This window comes from Dermacentor variabilis, chromosome 8 (assembly GCF_050947875.1).
Source record: "Dermacentor variabilis isolate Ectoservices chromosome 8, ASM5094787v1, whole genome shotgun sequence".
In the NCBI taxonomy this organism is placed as follows: domain Eukaryota; kingdom Metazoa; phylum Arthropoda; class Arachnida; order Ixodida; family Ixodidae; genus Dermacentor; species Dermacentor variabilis.
This window is the reverse complement of record NC_134575.1, coordinates 107,758,586-107,778,657: the sequence shown is the minus strand read 5'-3', so window position 1 is coordinate 107,778,657 and position 20,072 is coordinate 107,758,586. Positions and strand designations below refer to the sequence as shown.

Below are 20,072 nucleotides of genomic sequence, written 5' to 3'. Positions count from 1 at the left end.
GTTTTCATTCATGTGTTTATTCTTACTTTGCTGTGCGTGCTGATTTTTCACCTTGTGTCTGTACAAGGTATCCGCTTTTTTTCCAACTGATCGAACTGAGCTGCAAGCTGACATTCTAATTTATTTTGTTCAAGTTAATTCAAGGCTTCATTGTAGTTTCTGGTCGTTGGTCTGAGATCTACGAAAGACCTGTGGCAATTGACACCTCCTGACAGCTGACATAATAAAAACCTGCATGGCGACCCAAACGTCGTGACCGAAATCACGTATCTACTCGTCACTTATTGACCTCGTTTATTTACCACCGGCATCTTCTCATGCAATAGGAATTTCCAGGGCTGCATACCAACATGCTCACAAGCAACACAGGTTCACGGCGTAACTCTTCGCGAAGAACAGAAATGCAGGCAGTGTAGCAATTTTTGCATTCCTCTATGAACGCTTGTGTTTAACGCATCATTTCCCACTGTAAAACAAAGGGATTGCCGCGCAACTTAATTTCTGTATTTACAGTTCGTAAACAAAACATGCCAGGCCGCTGATCAATGGTGGCAACGCGCTTTACGAGGGTACTTCCAGACGACAACATTAAAACACTAAATAGAAACAGGGAGTTGAGCTGGCATAAGAGAGGGGCCCTAGGGAAGGCGCACATATTTTTCGGTGCAAAAATATTTCCTAATAGTAGAGAAATTCATACTCGAAGTAATAAAAAAAGCGCATTGCTTCCGTCAAACCGCTCAACCACACGCGCGCCAACAACGCGCTGCTCGCAGCGGGCAAGAACATGGCGGACGCCGTAGCAGACGACGCACTTGTCCACCCTGAACGGAGCGGCGGGCGAGGAGGACATCGAGGCACCCTACTTCCTGATTATGAGGCACGTCGTATAGTGGAGGACTCCGGAAATTTCGACCACCTGGGGCTCTTTAACGTGGACCTCAATTTAAGTATACTCGGATGTTTTCGCCCCCATCGAATTGCGGCCGCCGTGGCCGGGATTCGATCCCGCGACCTTGGGGTGCTCAGCAGCCCAACACCATAGCCACTGAGCAACCACGGCGTGTTAAACAAAGCTTAAAACTTGCTTTTTAAAACGATTACTAGTCTCGGAGAACGGGAGACGTTTTACCGAGCTCTAAAAAATAAACAAACAGTGGTTTTCACAAAACCTTCACTGTCGTTGTTCATTCTGAATAGCCTAAGGGTGCGTCATCTCTTTAAGCCGTACTCTAGGCAGGCGCTGTCTGAAAGCTCTTGTCAAACTTGTCAAGCAGGGAATACAAGATACGTAGGTCATTTCCCTCGCTGCAGACCCCCCACACTTTACCTACTGGCAACATTCCTTCTAGGCATCGCACTACGGTTTCACTGCAGCCTGGTACGGCTACATCGCGTCGCCTTACATCGTTGCCGCGCGCCGTATGCTGTAGCGAACGAGGGTGAGCCGACGATGCCAGCTCAATCGCGCTCGCAAAAGGGAGGAAAGCGGGGAGAAAGCGCGCCGTTTTCCGGCACGCGCAAGGCACCGGGGTGGGGGAGGAGGGACGTTCTACTCCGGCGACTGCTGTGTATGGCGCAGCTGCGCGGGCCCTTTCGTGAAGGCGATCTGCGACGAGTACAGGGCCTAGGTGCGCTGCGGGCTCATTACTTCGCGGGCGCTAGGTTCTGGCTGCTTAGTTCGCTCGCTGTTGCTGCCGCGCTTCCCCACTCCAGCGTTCTGACAGCGAGTTTCCGCGGTCATCTAGTGAGATACGTTGTTTGCTTGCGCACGCGTGCATGCTTGTTAATGTATAGTTAGTAAGCGAATGTTTACAAGTTTATGCGGCTGATAAAACTAGTATCCTTATTTCGCATAGCTGTTTAATTTACTATTGCATTCGCTGCTGAGCTTATCAAAACTGCTATTTGCAGAAATTGCTTGTGACGCTCCCATTTCTAACGTCAAGTTTTGCACGCGGGATGCTCTATCTCTATATTTTTGCATTTTTGTTAATGTGGGATTAAGCGGTCCAAAATTTCGTTACAGTTGGCCTTGTTCGCAAGTATCGTGTCACGTGCGCACAGGCAAAAATCAACAGATCTCTCAATAATCGCGAACCTCGCTGTCAGAACGCTGGCATGACAGTGTGGCAAAAGCAGCGAGCAAATTCCCCTTCACACTGCCCGTCACTTCAGTGCTCAAACAGCGCACACAAAGCCATCACGACTCGCCTCTACCTTGAACCCACTGCAGATTACCTCCGTGATAGGGCGCATGCTATGCGCAACCGGGTTAGAAGAGACGCGCACCTGACCTCCCAATGCCAAGTAGATATCATAAGGCTTCTGCACAGTGCTTTATGACGTCATCAAGCGAGGGCCGAAATTCCTGCTGCTACGCCCGGCGTGACGAAAGTGGTTACTCGGTGGCATTTAGATTAAATTCTACTGGAGTCCGTCCTAGTGGCATGACCTGGTAAAGCAGTGTGTACAGGCCCTGTGCCATCGCGTCCCTTGCATGCGTAAGCCTCCATCCGCGTCTGAAGCCTCCATCCTTCTCAGCTCACTCGCAGCTACAGCATACAGATCTTATCAAACTTTACATGGAGCCTCATGGCGACGTTGACGGAATTCGTCTGGAATGTCCACTTAATTACTATCGCTAAACAGTTTAAACTCTTTGGAGCGTACCTTTGATAATGATCATCTTGCGTGCCTTCACATTAACGCTGCATACTCGGTATTTCCAGGTCACGAATCGCATGCAAGTTATCAGCGTGGCATAACGTTCTTGGCCGGATATTTTTCTGTGGCGAACGTTATGTCAGGCGCAGGCCATTATTGGTGTGGAAGTACCGAGCACACAGAGTTAAAAAAAGGAAATACACGCAAGATATTGTTGTGGTACCAAAATATGTCCCAACGGGCTAATGGGTGTAAACTCTCTCTCAAGGAAAGCTTGCACCTTTTGGGACTTATCTCGTCCTCGACTGATAATTGTCCATCATGCATGCATCTCCGCTGCACCCTGTATTTACAGGTCATTAACAGCTCGTAGCCTTCAGTTACTACCAATTCCATCAGAACAAAACATGTCACAAGCATGTGCACAAGCCTATTATGAACACCAGTCATCAAGGGTCATGCTCAGTGGTTTAAATTTCTGCATCTGCAGAAATTTCATACAAGTTCTGTGCAGGCACTAAGCTCAACTCTTGAAAACCTAGAAGGGTGGTAGTTTGGGCTAGCTTGCAACTAATAATAGTCTATTAAGAGTGAAAGCGCATAATGGAGCGCAATAAAGAAGGGCAAGCACTTGTCTACGTTTCTTGTCGTCCTGTATTCTTTCGGGGTTTCTCTCTTATTAGCCTTGATAACCATTGCAATATTTTTTCTTGCGTATGTTCATAGGCTAGTGCACATGTTTACGACTAGTTAGATGGACAGTATAAGTACAGCTGGTCGAGTTAGCACCATGACGTTCTTCTCTCTGTATTCCCGCAGGTGCTCCTGAACACCTTACGATATATGGTAACCAGCTCAGGTTCACTTGCGTGGTGGCACCAACTGTAATACCTTAGTTAAACAACCAATAATCACCACCATTTTCGGGAACACATTAAGTGATCCTGTGTACCAGACTGGCATCACCAAACACTCTATGCACAGGCCACACTAAAACAATTGCAATGATAATGCAGCAAACTTACAACAATGTGCCTAAAACTAGGACTATACATACAAACTGGGCAAGTGCAGATTCCAACATGGTACACTCACCACCTGGCTTTACTACTATGCAATCACCTGCAAACAAGCCACAACATGCAAGAACATAGTTGTGCATGCACTTTATTTTACCACTACAGAAGAATTGTTTGTGCAGTCACATATATGATACAAGTGCCACTGTACATGTCACGATAAATAGTGTTCTAAAAAGAAAAACTACGCGACAGTGTCTTTACCTATTAAAGTTTCCAGTGTTTTTCCTATGTACACATGCCTTGCTTCAAGGGATGTCCACTAAGGCAGCATTACAGTACAACTTTGGAATGTGGCAAGGAAAGGCATCTGCAATCAGCATCGCATAACCTGGACACATCCAATAACAGAATGAGTGTGCTGAAGCATGTCCACAAAAGAGGCAGTCAATAGATGTGAGTGCGCAAAAGACTCACTCGGACAAGGCCGCGGTCATCTGCCAACAAGGCAATAAGCATACACAGCATGCAGTTTACATTTCATGAACAGTAAGGTAACACGAGGGTACATGTGCTTTTAGTTCACATCAGGGCAACTCTGCCAGGCAGCACTACCTTTAGCCATTATAGCACATTTCAAGAACCTAGCATGGGCACAATGTTCTTTCTGGTACAGCTCGCAAAACAGCTGTGGTCCATGAGCAGAATATCACAGGAAAATGGTCTCGCGGTGCCGAACTACTGCAGCTCCAGACAGCTCAATTTTGTTTCGGGCTACAGTTGAGTGCCGAGTACCAAATATGAGCCATCAATTGAACTTCTACTGCACACGTAAGCCACGCAGGAAGTGCAGCTGGTGTGTGTTTGTGTGAGCACGTGCTACAGCTGTGCTAATGCACACAGGTGTGTCAACGAATGCAGACGTCAGACTTGCGGCTACAGCTGTCGGCAGCACGTTGCTGCACAATTCCATGCAATGAAAAGATGCAAATCCCAACGATGTGCACTACAAACAGCAAGTTTGCACATCCAGTACCTTTCTTCTTCCGCTTATGAATGGATACTTAGCATTGTGTCTGTGTGCATAGAACAGCAGCACATGGGACGTGGTGGTTTTATGAACATAGGCCAGACATCTGTGGACACCTCAATGATAAGGAGTGCTATTTACATCTGCACTGCATGGTGTACCTGTCTAGAATATCAGTCATGCCGAACAAGAAGGACAGATGCCACCATCAAATGCACAAGCACTGTGGAGCATTGCCTTCTGAATCCCGAGTAGTTGCTTCAGACTGGCACGAAGCGCTTAACAGCAACTGCAGGCACTCGTCTCGGCAGCTGCCACACTTCAGCCACAGCTGCTAGGCCCACTGTCGACAAATGTTGCACACCAACCCTGGGCGCTGCCTCAGACCTCGTGGCCAATATTCCTAGGCGCTGGCTGCTTACGCCAGCTACAAAGTTTCATGTTTGGGCCAAGTCTGATGACTACAGAGCACTGGCCACTGAATGCCAAATTGCTCAACGCCTTCCCAAGTGCTACTCACACAATGTGTATTCATGAAAGGAGTGTGAAACTATCAGAGCAGCTAGTATACAAAGTGACAAAGAATTTGAGAAATAGTCGTTGAAGATCAGCCTGCCAAAAGCACCGCAATTATGCTACTACAATTAATACAAGTGGGTTAACCAGACTTGTGTGCACCCAAAGTGTCAAAACATGTACAAAACAAAAGTTCAGGGGCTAGAACAGCCAGCTAATTGAGGAGACAGAAAAGAAAACACCAAGTGATCTCATTTACACAGCATATTGCAATGGGGGAGAACGTAATATCTGGTCAGCTTTTCCAAAAGTGAAGCTTTTTTTTTTTTCCTGACTGCAATATACCTACTGTAGAACGGGCTACTTAAGTTTGAACATCCCCGTATTCTTAACTACTACCTTACAAGGCATCAAAATTGTACGGTCACATGCATGCACAATCACTTCAATATCATGCGGCATCCTGCTGAAACAGGGCAAGCGATGCAGGCATGACAAGAACTCGACAAAATGACCCCTCATGTGCCTAGAACATTGTTTGTACATACACACATACTTCTATGAGAAGTAATGTGTGCTACACCTCTTAGATCCCAAGCTTCAAGTAGTACAAATATGAAACACGGAACTTGGTCTCGGGGACTTCGGCCTGTTTTGATAGAATGAACTGATAATGGCGATGGAGAGTCCTTGCCATGTGCCGCAAACCTTCAGTACCTGATAATGTGAACGGTAACAAAATCTGCTCAGTGGAAATGCGCAAGCCCCGTCTAAACCACAGACTGTTTGACAACACTTGAAGTTAAGTCAGTGGTGCCTTATATTCTTATGTCCCATTCACTCCAAAATGCTCACAAGGAGCCTCTCTCACAAAAAGCCCAACTTCTGCAGAGCCTCAAAGTGCAACTTGTTGAGTTCAGAGATGCATTTTGCAAAATCACATGCAATGAATGTGGCATTTCCATCTTTAATTGCTGCATGACGAAGCTCCAAGTGAAATTAACCTTTTTCGCAGAAAAAGGTTAATTAAGAAGGTTACCCTGAAAGAAAAAGGTTAAAGAAAAAGGTCACCCTGAGATGACAGTTAACATCGAATGTGTAGCTGCCCAATAAAGCGTTCATACCAAGACACAGCTTTTAAATGTCTAACCGTAACTTCAGCTAATCAACTGGCTCTCCAAAGTTCTGGTTTCTTTTACTGCACTCACGGATAATTTGGAACGAAACAAATTTGCATTTCTTGACAAACTCATTTGGTTAAATGGAACAATGTGCCTCTATACCTATGTCACGAAGGATTTCATTAAAGACAGCATCACCACAACAAATGCTACTAAGCGCTTCTATCACAGAAATATACACACGTTTGCAACATGGACCCACCACTGCAGAAGATAATTTAATTGCATGTAGGACGCCACACAAGAACGAAGATTCATAAAAACAAGATTGTTGCAAGCACAGGCCACGTGCCACACAATTGAAAACAGGTTCACTAAGAATAAAAGGCCCTCAAAATGCTAAAATGAAGCGCTCCTAATTGTTCTAGGCAGACGGTGACGTAAAGCTTCATCTGGGCCTTCGGATCAAATGCAAATCTGACAATTTTAGTGCAGGCCACCAGTACATGATGCCACCAAAAGTAGAGGGCTTAGCAGGAACGCTGCCTTCCGATGAAGAGGTTGCCTTGTAAGAGGCAGGTATAGCGTTAGAGTGCCACATCAAAGTCTTACATTACACTCAGGCTTGAATGGCCAAAACAAATTTTTATTTGTGCTTCGCGGTAGTACCCTGTCACTGGCTAATAATGACACTGGCTGCACACTCATTCTGTAAAAAAAAAAAGTATTTGCAATCCCGACACAACTGTCCAATGGCCCCACCAAACACAGCGCCACTACATTACAGACTCTGGCACAAATTCTCCACACACAAGTCCTCCTGGCAAGTTTTGTAGCCACAGCGCATTTCACAATGTTGCTCAAATGCTCAGCTGTACACACTGTTTGAAGACGATGAGCTGACATTTCCTTGCAGGCGATCCTACTCTCGACGACGCGACGAGTCGTCTGACAGAGAGCAAAACCAAGTCACGTAGAAAGTCCTACAAATTGCCGTAATGCAGTTCACTCGCTGAAGTCAAATGATGGTGGGTGGCTTTGCGGCAAGAACAGGTCAACTTGTCACAACCCTGGTCAACGGGCGCTAGCGTCAGCATCACGCTGCAGTCCTGCCAAACTTTCTCTACTACCAGTTTAATGCAAATGAAGTCACTGTGCAGGCAGACATAACACCATAATGTGTAAGCAGCCTTATTAGCACTGTTCCTCAATGTTTCTTTAATAAACATAAGCAATGTGACGAGGTGGGCGTACCACGCAGCTTGAATTTCCTTGCAGCAGTGACCAGAGAAAAACAAATGACACCTGAGAGTCGCAAGGCAGTCGCAGAAGGGCTACGTCCTGAGGTTGCAACGCCCTTGGAATGAGGCAGACGGCCCGACTGCTTCCATGGCAAAAACCACACAAAATGGTGCGGTTCTCACACTGCAGGGACGTGCAGAGACGGCTGGCATACAGACATGAAAGAGTGCCTGCGTCTCACACATCTCTGCTTGCATCCTTCTGAAGAGCTCAGTTTTGTCACGGTAAAACAACAGCCACTATCGCAGCCAAACACCAAGCATGCAAGGCCATTCAGTAAGGGTGCTGGAGCGGTCACAGCTGACTCGGACCGGGACAGTGTTCCGGAAGGCGCTGATGGGAGGCACCGAGCATTCGTTGCTGCCTCTGCATGTGAGCTTCAAAGAGAAGCCGGTTGATGGCGCCGTAGTGTGGGTTGTTGTCACCGCCGTTGGAAACCACGTGCGCCAGTGGGGCATGGTCGGGGCAAGACCCGCCAGAAGAGCTTGTCTGTCAAAGAGAGGCGAGCGGGTGCCGAGAGTTACAAGATGGCAGGGCAGACAGTCTCTGATTATGATACCTAAGCAGAAAAGCGTAATAGGTTTGCATATTGAAACGCATGCTTCATGTGCTCACAGTGCCATTAACGGGTAGTCATGGTTGTGTTTGCATTTCTTAAAATATAAAACCATAAAATAACGACTAAAAAATCTGGGAATCCTACACACTGTGGGAATCGGTTTAAGCAAAGTTCTGGCTGGTGTATGCGAAGAACACTGCTCTTTTCTAGTGGCCATTTTCAAACATAGAGCACACAACCAAGTTGGACACATTTTCACCATGAAATGCCTCGCACAATGTGAACTCAAATTATGAAGCTCGAACATGCGGATCCCACACAGGACGACGGTATGACAACAATGCAATGACAACTGTATTACAATGACAAAATGACGGTGACAGCACGACGACAATGCATGACACCCAAATGAATATGACAGAATGACAACAATGGAACGGCAACAGCAGCATGATGATGAATGTATCGCAACGCTGTAATAATGAAGAATGAATTATGACTTTGGAATGATGATGACAACATGATAACTATGGCATGAGGACACTGTAGTGACGACGGCATGACGGAAGTGGGCAATGATGCTGGAAGGATGACGACTGTATGGCGACAACACGACGCTGGAAGGACGATGACAATGTGAGTATAATGGCATGACAACACTGGTGTCTATCACAGAATGGCGACAACGGAACAAGCACAATGGCATGACCGCAACTGTATGATGATGGCTGCTTGATGACAACACTGAATGACTACAATAGAATGAAAAGGATGGAAAGATCACTACAGCGTGACAACTGTATGACGATGGCATGACAAAGGAATGCCAGAATAATGATGAGCCAGCACAGCTGTGGCAGTAGTAAAAATGGAAGTGCTACCCTGTGCCCGAGCTATTTGGCAAGACATCATCATCAGCAGCAGTGGGAAAGCCGAAAGAAGAGGCAAAGAAAGCACTCTAAAGAAAAATTATTTTCATTAGCGATATTAAACTTGCACTCCCAAGTTCTCTGTCAACGTGATGCAAACAACATGCATAGGTTGTGATACATGCGTAGGTTAAGCCAAAGCAATCCAAAAGGCTAGAAAGTTTGGCATCTGGTAGTGAATCTTCCCTGTAAACATGCATTTTGATATCCTTCACTGTGATCGGCGGTTCTTCGCCTTCACTTTTCGGAGGATGATGCCGGCGTGTATAGTAAAATAATGCTGCGAGATTGAACAATGTGAAGGCACTGCTGTGTTCAACGTTCAACACCCACTGTAGTCTTCGGAAAACATTGTCTTGGCTAGCCTCATCTCAGTTCACTCCTCAGAACTTCTGCTTCATGGCCGAGAGTAACAAGATCCCTTTGAGGCAGGCAGCTCTGTTTATTTCGAGCTGGCCATCCCAAAAACCCAAGCACACACTAGGTTCTGCAAAAGAGCAGTGCTGCAGCCCCATCTCTGGCACACCCCTAATCTAGAGCCCTCTACTGTCAGCTGGTTGCAAGAAAGAGAACCAATGGAACACACATAAAGAAAGGTGATGTTGAGTGGAAACAAACAGGAAGGGGGCAGACTTCCCAGTACAATTTCAAAGAAGCATCCATAACGACTCTAACGTAAATTTGTGGCAGTCACAGTGATAGCTCAGCACCTTATTGGAACACTGAGTGTCCTCGAGACACTTATCGCTTATGGCTAGGGGTGGCCATCGCGAAACCTTCCTCATTTCGCATTGGAATGGCCGACAACGCTTTCTGCAATGCCTGTTTTTGCAAGGAGACGCTAGAACACATTCTGTGCAACTGTCCTGAATATAATGTTCAGAGAAAGTCCCTGGCGTCCGTTCTAGCGCACCTTGACAATAGACCATTGTAAGTTGCAACTATTTTCCCATATCCCCGACAGAAGACATCGCAATTGAAGGTGACGAAGGGACTACTTCAGTTTTTAAAACAGACAGGCTTGGTCAAGCGGCTGTGACAGTAACGTCACGTACCGCGCAAGAGCGATGGATTGTAACCGACGATGTGTGTGCCGTGCTATGTGCCCTCTCTCTCCCTCCCTTCCTCATCTTTCATCCACACCACATCCCGCTCCCATGTGTAGAGTAGCAAACTGGTTAACCTCCCTGCCTTTCCTTCTCCACTTTTTCCTTCCTAAAGAGACTTTGTATTAAGACTGAGGACCAAGATGAATTTGTGATTATTCTGCATGAATACCAAAGAACCAATGCACCTGAGCAGCTGATTTAAATTACAATAACTGTGAACAGCTTCTTCGCTGGGCCAGGGATGTTTTTACGGCACAGGCTGTCCTGCTGAGATACACAAACAAAGATGCTGATATGTGAATGCAAAGCATACCAACCAGACACCTGTAGATGCACTTTCTTAAAGAGCCAGAGAAAGGAAAAAAAGGGGAGAGGGGCACTGCTATGATTAGATTCCCGCATGATAATATCCTGCTGCAAGTGTGAAAGGCCGTTGCATGTCATCACAAGCACACAACATGTGAGTGGCAAACTTTACTGACCTTCTGTAAATACATGGTGGGTACAAAAACTTTCCTGATACTGTTTTGAAGCAAGCAGTTTACTTATGTGCATTCAAATGCCGTCACCATCAATGTAGTCCCCTTTCGCAGCAATATAATGCTCCCAGCATTCCTGCCACTTGGCGAATATGTCCTGGCAGTCTCTTTTCCAAAACGAGTCGAGCACCCTTCTGTAATTTGAGCTTGATTTAAGTAAGCATAGCCTAGCCTTTTCTTGCGTCATGCATGTTGACGAAGACATGTCATTGACAGGGAAGGGGAAAAGCAGCACCTAATCTGGGGCTCCTACAACGTTTTTGGCAATGGCCTGTGCCTGGCGGCCTCAGTTGTCGAGACGCTGGGCTTCTCCGCCGTGACAACTCTTGCTTCATCTCAGGGTCGTACACATACACCCCAGTTTCGTCCCTAGTGATGATCCACGACGTGAAGGTAAGGTCATTCGTAAGGATTCACTTTCGCTTATTCCGCTCTCTTAGCAAAATTAAACAACCAGCTCAAAGGTTGCCACTTCGATGCAACTGCCAAGCTCAATCACAGAAGCGTGTTGGACTTGTTCCAGAAAAGAGGCTTCCAGGACATATTCACAAATTGGGAGGAACGCTGGGAGTGCTACATTGCTGTGCAAGAGCACTATTTCGAAGGTGACAATGTTTGAGTACACAAATTACTTTCTTCAAAACAGAGCCAGTCTCGAAACTCTCTGATGCTGCCTCGTATAGTACTGTGCTGGCATATATACAACACAATTAGATACTGAAGCTCTACGTTGCCGAGATTCTCCACACTCAAGCCCTGTTGTTGAGCGATGTGGAAAGCTTCTAACCCTTTTGGCTTTCGCCTAGTTCCTTAGGTGCCATGGACTATCATGGCTAGGTAGATGAAGATTACTAGCCCCCTGGAAAGCAGTCCTTGATGCTCGATTATTCAGATAGGCAGTCCACTCAGACAGTCTACTCAAGTACGCATCAAGAGGCAGACAACTCTGACATTCAACATTGCTCTTGTAAATCTGTAGCTTAAGCGGCTCCGCAACATAACTCTTGTGTATCATCACACAGACAATCTGAATGTTTTCTACATTGTACTCCTTCAACACCACCATGTGTTCAGTCAATGTCCATTTCTTTGTAACAAGTGATGCACAACGATGCCAACTTCACGGGTTGGTATGGTGCTACATACACGAGCACCACGTTAAAACATTTGCAGTTTTTGCCAAGTATGCTCGCTAGCACTAAGAAAAAGAATCTGCTTACTTTCCAACTTTTGCATTTACTGTATTCAACTTCCATAGGCCATAGCCATAGCTGCAGGGCTTTGAGATGACGACGTCTAAAAGCTGAAAGAACAGCAATGTGGATGGAGATATCCCACACAATGAAAAGTAAAATGTCTGAATGACCTTTCATGATAGAGCAGATAAACGAGACTGTATCCCTCTAGGGCAGCTGTGCCCGAAGCACGCTCAACAAACGTGACTCCACTGAGTAGACACCAGTGCGCTACAAGCACTGGATGCCTCTCACAGCTGCACATGCTCGAACAGGTGGCCAGGATTTAGGCGACAACTGGCTTCACTGCAAGCTGTCAGTATCCCAAGAGTAGCTGCTTAGGCTTTGCTCCCTTTTCCAATTCCAAGCATTCAATACTCCTGAAGACTGCTTGGCTACAAAAATGTAAAGATACAGTTAACACCAAAAGTTTACAGACTGCAGGATCTGAGGAAACAGCAACTTTTGCAGCGATGTGTTACCGTAGCCAGTAAAACCATACAATATTCGCATCGGCTATACTTGCGGACAACTTACTGTGGCAGTGGAGGGAAAGCTAGTGGGGCAGAGCTTCTGCCCTTGAGCTACTGTGCGAAGTACTTCGGCAGCGTTCAACAGCTCCTTTCCTTTCTGGCAAAAGATACTGAATCAGCATAGCTTCCACATGTGAGAGTTTTCCAATCATCCAAATGCAGAAGAAAAAAAGCTGAAAAATAAGTCAAATTTAAAACCTATTGGTGCATTTCGCCACATTTTGCTGCTGTAAATAAGATGTTTATAGCATCTCTTCTCCAAAACTAATGTCGACGCGAATATGGGACTTTTTTTGAGGGGTACATTTACTTGTGCGTGCGTTGCCTCCACAGCTTTCCCGTAGTTGACTTGGGAAGTTGTTTGTAAGTGTAGTACAGGATAGAAATCTGAACACCAGGCTGCAGAAATACTATTAAGCTACCGTATTTGCACAATTCTAACACAACCCAGAATATAACACGCACCAAATTTGTGCGTGCTTCAAGTAAGAAAATAAAAGTGCACCTGAATGCAACATGCACCAGAATGTAATCTGCACCCAATCCACAAGAGAAAAATATAGTATGTCCCCACATTCAAAGGCAAACATTTTTAAAATAATCTTTCACACTGAAAGTGGTGTGTTGCCATTGCCATTTGCATTCATTAGCTACAGATACCAATTATCTAGTGATCACTTGTAGAGATACTACCATCGTTTTCACGAGATTTTACCAAACTCAGCACCGGACTTCGTAATGTGTGGCCGAGAGCATTGCAAGCACTCTGTGCAGACAGCAAGCTTGGCACAGCACCAGAAACGCCGGTCACCGAATACACCGACGCCTCCGGTGCCAAGCCAAGAAAAATCTCGCAGCAGTGATAGCATCTCCGGCAATTACTGTTGCCAACACGAAACGAACCCACAGCAACTTTCAGGAAAACATGCTCTGCTGCCATCATAGAGCATGCTTTACAGAGCGTCATCAGGGCGCTGAGGTAGACTGTTGCCAATACCGCAAACGCGGTTTTGGTTTTGTATTTGATTGTAATGCGCAGGCTACTTTCAGACCCATTTCTGTGGAAAAAAGGTGCACGTCACATTCATGCAAATACGGTACTATTCACTTGCCTTAGCCAAAAAACTTCTCCCATCAACTCTACTTCTGCTGGTATCACCTTTGTGACATATCTGTTTCGAGGTCCAGGCCTATTTAGCCAGAGAGTTTCTCACAATTTACCAGATAGAGCAATGCCTGGCACCACAATCCATGCAAGTTTCTTTAAAAAAAAAAACATGGACTCCCTAGGAATGCCATAATATGAAAGGTTTGGCTTTTTATGCGTTGCATATTGCAATCACTCAGTTCAGCCCTTGGGCGTGGCCAGGCAGCCACCATTGAGGGTATGAGCCATTGTTCATTGCTGCGCGTCTCATATGTGGGTCTATTCTCTTTTAAGTTTGCTATGTTTGTTATTAAGTTGCATATTGCAATCACTCAGTTCAGCCCTTGGGCACGGCCGGGCAGCCACCATTGACCTTTAGCGCAACCACGTGACGTGACGTCACGACAGCCGGAGGAAAAGCTGGGCCCCAACTCGCGCAATATGCAACGCATTCTTGGCTTAACCAAGCTAAGCCTGGCCATTTTTTTGAACGTGGCTTGGCCTAAACATGGCTGCAGCTGTGCAAGTAAAGTTTTCTTGAAATGAAATCTCCTGCATGCAAGCACTTTTAGTCACTCTTGCGGAGTATAACAAGTAAAAAAAGAAAGCGCATCAGTATGACTGAAACCATGGTACACTGAGCGCAGACGTTTTCATGCTTCCATTTAAAGTTAAGCAACACATCGGTAATACTGCTCCCATTTGCCAAAACTGCATGCCTTAGCGAGAGGGATCATGCTTTATCAATGAAGTTACATACAACAATATTACCACAAATACACTTCTTTGCTTTTGACTGCAGACATTTTCCCTCCGACTTTCACTGCAATTGATGTGTCCCTCGGTGCGAGACACACTTACTGCATTCCAACATTCTAGAATGTAAGCAAGATCGAGTGAATATTCTCAAATGCACAGTGATTCATAAATAATCAATGGATGCATCCGACGCGTGGATAGAATTTTCAACGACCAACCACTGTGCCCACCATTACGGTAGTGCTTTGAGTGTTGCTTGTCTTCGGGGTACAAGTTTGCTCAACAGAGAGTTGAACTGTTAAGCGAGGCGTTTGCCAGTGCGATTTGTCAATATCCTCACAATGTGACAACACAGCAAAAAGCCCCAAATCTCTGGACACACTCCAGTTACAGGCGTTGTGTAGATTACAACAATCAGACCCACTTGAGGAAACACATGTGAGCCTTTGCATCAATTCAAGTCAAATCGAAAACAAAGAGCACAAGTTGATGCTAAAGCAAAAGTTGCACTTCAACCCCATTGCGCAGAATGAGGTCTCGGCAAAGCTGCTTCCAACATGCAACAAAAGCTTCTCTCAGTGATTGCAGAGTGCAAGTGACACAAAGAGCCCTCAAAGCCCTCGCAGGCTGAAACACTGAATAAAAAAACAGGTCTTTACAGGCAAAAGGTCTAGAAAAGGACCAAATTCATTTATTAAAAGAAATATGAAAGTACATGTAGTAAGATTAAAAATATATATCACTTACGTCTTCGTCTACAGTGTCGTGGGAGTTGACCCTAGAAAAACAAGCCACAATAGATGATGTGAACTTTTCTTGACGCTGTTGACATGGTTTTACAAAACTCCGTCGATAAATTTTTAAAATGAGAAGCTGACAAAGTTTTGAGAGGATAGTAAACCGGGCTAAGGTAACTTTGTTTTCCCGCTTCAATGTCCCTTTAATGTATCCATTTACGAATATACGTACCACACCACAGATGCCCCAAATCCTACAGCGGACTTCTGAATGAGAAGACTAAAGGGAACCAGTCCAGGGGTGCGAGTTAAAAGCACACAAAGCTGACAGATTATGAATCCCAGGAAAGCACAGGGGAAATTAGCTGTTCCGTTGTGACTATAACTGAAATGGAGAAATAGGAGAGTTTTAATTTGTCTGTAAATTTCTGAACGTTTTGGGATTACGAAGGAAGTTCCCGCAGAGGCCTACCGCAGCAACAACACTGGTAGCGACATCTGGTGATGATGGTGTCTAACCAAAGAGCACGCAGAACACTGCAGTGACTTCAATATTCTACTTCAATGCTGCTGTAAAGTGCTGGTAGTGACATAACTGTTAAAGTGCAGTACTTTTATTATATTCTTTAGACAAAACAAAAAAATTAATAAAAAAGATTGCAATTGGACAAAACAAAAACAGCACCAGGTGTCACTTCCAGCTTTGCCACTGCCATCCAACGGCTCTGGTAACCTGGTAATTCACAAATGTTCAGTTTACAGACGAACTAAAACTGCAACAAGTAAAAAAAAAAAAAGAAGGAATTTACAGTCACTGCAGCATACACCAAAGAGGTTGACGGCAAAAGCCTGCACGCTCAAGAAACATTAATTAAATAACTTAACATCCTCATTTGAATGAGCTGTTACTTCTTATTACGGTACTTGTTTTCTCCCACCAATGGTTGTGGGTTCGAGTGCCTTAATTGATGTTACCTTAATTAACTTCGCCCTACTTAACACTAAAGGTCGTGGATCCGAGTGCCTGAATTAACTCTATCTTAACTATGCCTTCTTTTTTTCATGATGAGCGGCATCGTAGCCAGCTGGGGAAGGGGACGACACAAACACATGAGCAGTGGCAAGAGTGTATGTCGGCGTGAGGCGAGCTCACATGACTTTTTGTACCGCAAGCCATGTTTTCCAGACCATCGGGCGTGTGAGCCACTTCAGGCTTTTGCCTTGAAAGAGCAACCTGCCAATGGCGGGAGCTGATCCCACATCTTGGGCATCACACGTGCAGTACTCCATTACCGAGTTACTCTGGCAGCTGTTCTCCCATGCATTCTCCAAGTTAGCTTGAGCATGTGTGCTAGGATCTGAACTTGCGTAGTGGAGCAGGCTACGTCGCTTAGGTAGCCATACCTTACAGGCTATATATGGATCACTCGCACTCTCTATGCATAGAAACTACTTGTTTGCTCCTTATGCTCTATTTGTGCTTTTAATAAACAATGCTTCATAATGCACTACATAATGACAGAAACTTGCTCACTTTAGCAATATGAGGATTTGAACATTGTTTTATATTAACTCTGATAACGAATGTTTATCAGAAAATTATTCAATATTTGATTCTTTTCTGGCACTATTCATATTCAATTCAGCATCAAAAATGACTATTCGCACACCCCTACTGTAGACCCGCAGCCAAAATTTTGCACGGCAAAGCATCAACATAAATGCATTGGGAGATACAAAAGTCATAGGTTATTATTTTTTTTCAACGCTTGCATTTCATTAATTCTTTCAGTCGCTGTTAAACACACAACAGAAGCTAGCAACAACAGTAATGATGAACATAGCATTTCAAGTAAACCATGTTTTCAGATTTAAATGCAGACCACTCAGGCATCTTTTAATGACATCAAAACATGTGCTGCAACGCACGATATGAAAAAGCACGGACAGCAGATGCTTACCGTATCCTGAGGTTGTTAATCTTCTTTGAAATTGGCATGAACTCGCAGCTCTCGTCGTCGCATGGGCGGGGGCGCTTGCGGCTGGAAGACGAGAAATCATGAAGGAAAAGGTTAGCGACTGCATCTTTGGATCAGTCATCGCCGGTGCCTTCCCTGTATGAGTAACTCGGGCGGCAGTAAGACCCGAGTGCGGTTTGGGAAATTACTGTGCACGCAATCTGTTGGTTTCTCCTCATTTAAAGCTCCCTCTTGCGCTCCGTGTACATGCTAAGCCAACAGTGTAAAATATGCATTGCTGCACATCTGTACCACTAAATTTGCCAGTATTATGGTTCAAGTGTCACAACAATTCTTCAAGTTTCCCTTAAACATATTGTTGTCATTACATTTCTACGTATTCCTTGGTTCTTCGTAGGATACTAATGTGGTTACCAAATAAATTTGCACTAGCAGCAGCACAAACAGTTTACAAGTGTGCCAATATTTTTTGTATAACACTTTTCAGTAAAGTTCGGACAGGTCAAGTTTATACTCGGCATATCAATACATTCTTTTTCATGTTACTTTTATTTTGGCATGTTTAGCATCCAGTACTTTTCCCAAAGTACTCCCCCCCCCTCCCCTGTTGGTGGTGCAGTTTTTTTTTTTTGGCAACCAGGGAAACCCTACTTAAGGTGCATGAAAACGTAAGCGTACTGAACGTTACTGAACTCTGTCCCCAATGAAATGGCATCACTGCACGTGGAAATCAAACCAGTGACCTTCCACTTAGCCAACTTGCAAAACTTCATACCTAAAACTTATAGTGCAATAACAGAGCCCCACAAAGCACCCTCTTCCTTCAGCTACTGATATGGCAAAACTGGCAGAGGAAAACCTCTGCCAATGCACTAAACTGAAATACAGCCATGTCAGGAGTTTGGCAGTTTGTCTCATATGCTGTCTATTTGTCTTCCATTTGCATACTGCGCAAGAACTGTGTGGCCCAAGGTGTCCAATGTTTTCGATTGTAGCACATTCTAGTTTGATGCTGTCATTGTGAATTCCGCTGATAGAATCGTCGAGGCTTATTTAACAGAAGCTTTTCAACCCCTATCTGCAAGTTGCGTCAGCAGTAGACACCAGAGAGTTTTAGGTTACAGGACAAGCAGCTAAGCTTACATACACAATAGCCCACACTATGCTTAGGTCCTACTGGGACACAAGTAGCTTGCATACACACGGGAACTGTAGTAAGCCACGTGTGTACCCTTATCTAAAGCTCTCTATTCATACAGATCTCGCACACAAATCCGCGAACTTTCACAAAGACGTGCACAAAACCCCCACTAACTCATATGCAGACAAGCTGCTGGTGTCAGTCACATCAGTGGTTTGTTTCAAGCTTTAGCTCCCAGCCCTCACAAGACAGCGTCCAAACACTAGTGAATGGAAAAAAAAAAAAAACGGAAGAAAGTCATGACCACTTTATCAGTGCAGTTCAAGGTTTCTTCTGTCTCGCGAGCTACCTGAAATGCAACAATGGAAGCCATATAAGCGAAAATTCAAGGCTGCGGCGATATTTACAACCACGGTGAACAAATCGATGCATATATTTCCGTAAAACGCAGTCTAGTAGATCACATCGCATCCGCCGCAGAACCAAATAATTTTACTAGCTGTAAACGGCAAAAGCGTAGGCCGTCTTCGATCAACGTCTGCGGCTAGCTCCGCGACGTGCGTTAACACAGGCGAAAGAACTGCGATCCCTTGTTTTCTGCGTGTCTATGATGACAAGGTATATTACAATGGGATGCCGCCATTTAACATCGTTCTGAACAGCCAAGACGACAGAGCAGCGAAACGCTGCAGCTCGCGGCACGCCGACGTCCTCCGAACGGCTCACCCTGAAGTTAGCGCAGTAAACAAGCAAAAATACCGTGCGCAGCCGTCGCGTTGCACGAGCGTGAAAAACTAGGGTAGCCTTAAAAAAAACTCGTCACAGTGCCCACGGGGGTGCCAGCACCGACCGGACAGACCGTCTGTTCCGAGAGGTGTCAGTTTTCACTCACGACATTTCTGGCGCAACAAGGACGCTGCGACGACACTCCCAGACACGCTGTCGGCAGCGAAAACAGCGGCGTTAGCTCGGACGCCTGCTCTACGGTGACATGTAGTACAAGCCTTGCGAGACGGCGATGACGTAGATGTCGCGTTCACGCAGGGACAGTCGTATCACGCGCACGTTTGATCGAAGTCCGATTTATTCTTATTTATTTTATCCGCGGCCTCTTCTGCGCGATGCGTCAAAGTCGAGACCGTATAGGAAAAGGAACGCCGGCTCGTTCGCGCGAGAGCCGTGATGCAACAATCCATGAACGGGCACTCCCGTGTTCAGCCACGGTCAAGCGTAGAATGCCGCATTTGTGAGGAGTCAGTTATGATGCGAAGACATGACTCACGAGCCTTCTGTCAGCGTCATGTCGGCCTGCAGCGACGGTTAACCGGACGCCACGAGATAAATGCCCACGGCGAATTCCAACGGGAGCTACACCTCCCACTTCGAAACTAATAGAGCTCCGCTAACTCCGCCATGTTGAAAGACTCCCGAGGAGAACACACGCGTCGCTCTGGCGGCAGATATTGCGAAGCAAATCGCCGTCACACCTCATCATAAAGTCAATTTTTTTATTTCGTTTGATGCGTTATTACTCGAACAGGTTTCGTAATTAGTTATTTAGTTGGTGACATTGTTTGCTTTTTAAGTGCGCACTGTAAAGTGCAATCACAGAATGTACAATAAAATAAAATACTGAAAAAAAAGAAGCACGTAGCGGGATGCGAGATACCGGTGTGCCTTTTGATTGCGCTTATTAACTGATAAAAATACCAATTTATTTAACTGTACGTTTGCTTTGTGGCTACGGCAG

The 20,072-nt window shown here is 45.4% G+C and overlaps 1 protein-coding gene across 2 annotated transcripts; it reads right to left on the bottom strand.

Annotated features, from left to right (window-relative positions):
• Positions 1–3,818: 3,818 nt before the first annotated feature.
• LOC142590538 (uncharacterized) lies at positions 3,819–19,764 on the bottom strand. 2 transcript variants are annotated; one of them, XM_075702733.1, is made up of 4 exons: positions 19,605–19,764; positions 17,164–17,244; positions 15,213–15,243; positions 3,819–8,144 (listed from the first exon to the last, which is right to left on the bottom strand). In XM_075702733.1, the coding sequence occupies exons 1-4, from the start codon at positions 19,622–19,624 to the stop codon at positions 7,950–7,952; spliced, it is 327 nt and encodes a 108-aa protein (XP_075558848.1). In that variant the 5' UTR covers positions 19,625–19,764; the 3' UTR covers positions 3,819–7,949. The 2 variants fall into 2 exon arrangements, with proteins under 2 accessions (XP_075558848.1, XP_075558849.1); XM_075702734.1 differs by lacking the exon at positions 19,605–19,764 and adding an exon at positions 19,215–19,511.
• Between the last annotated feature and the right edge of the window lie 308 nt (positions 19,765–20,072).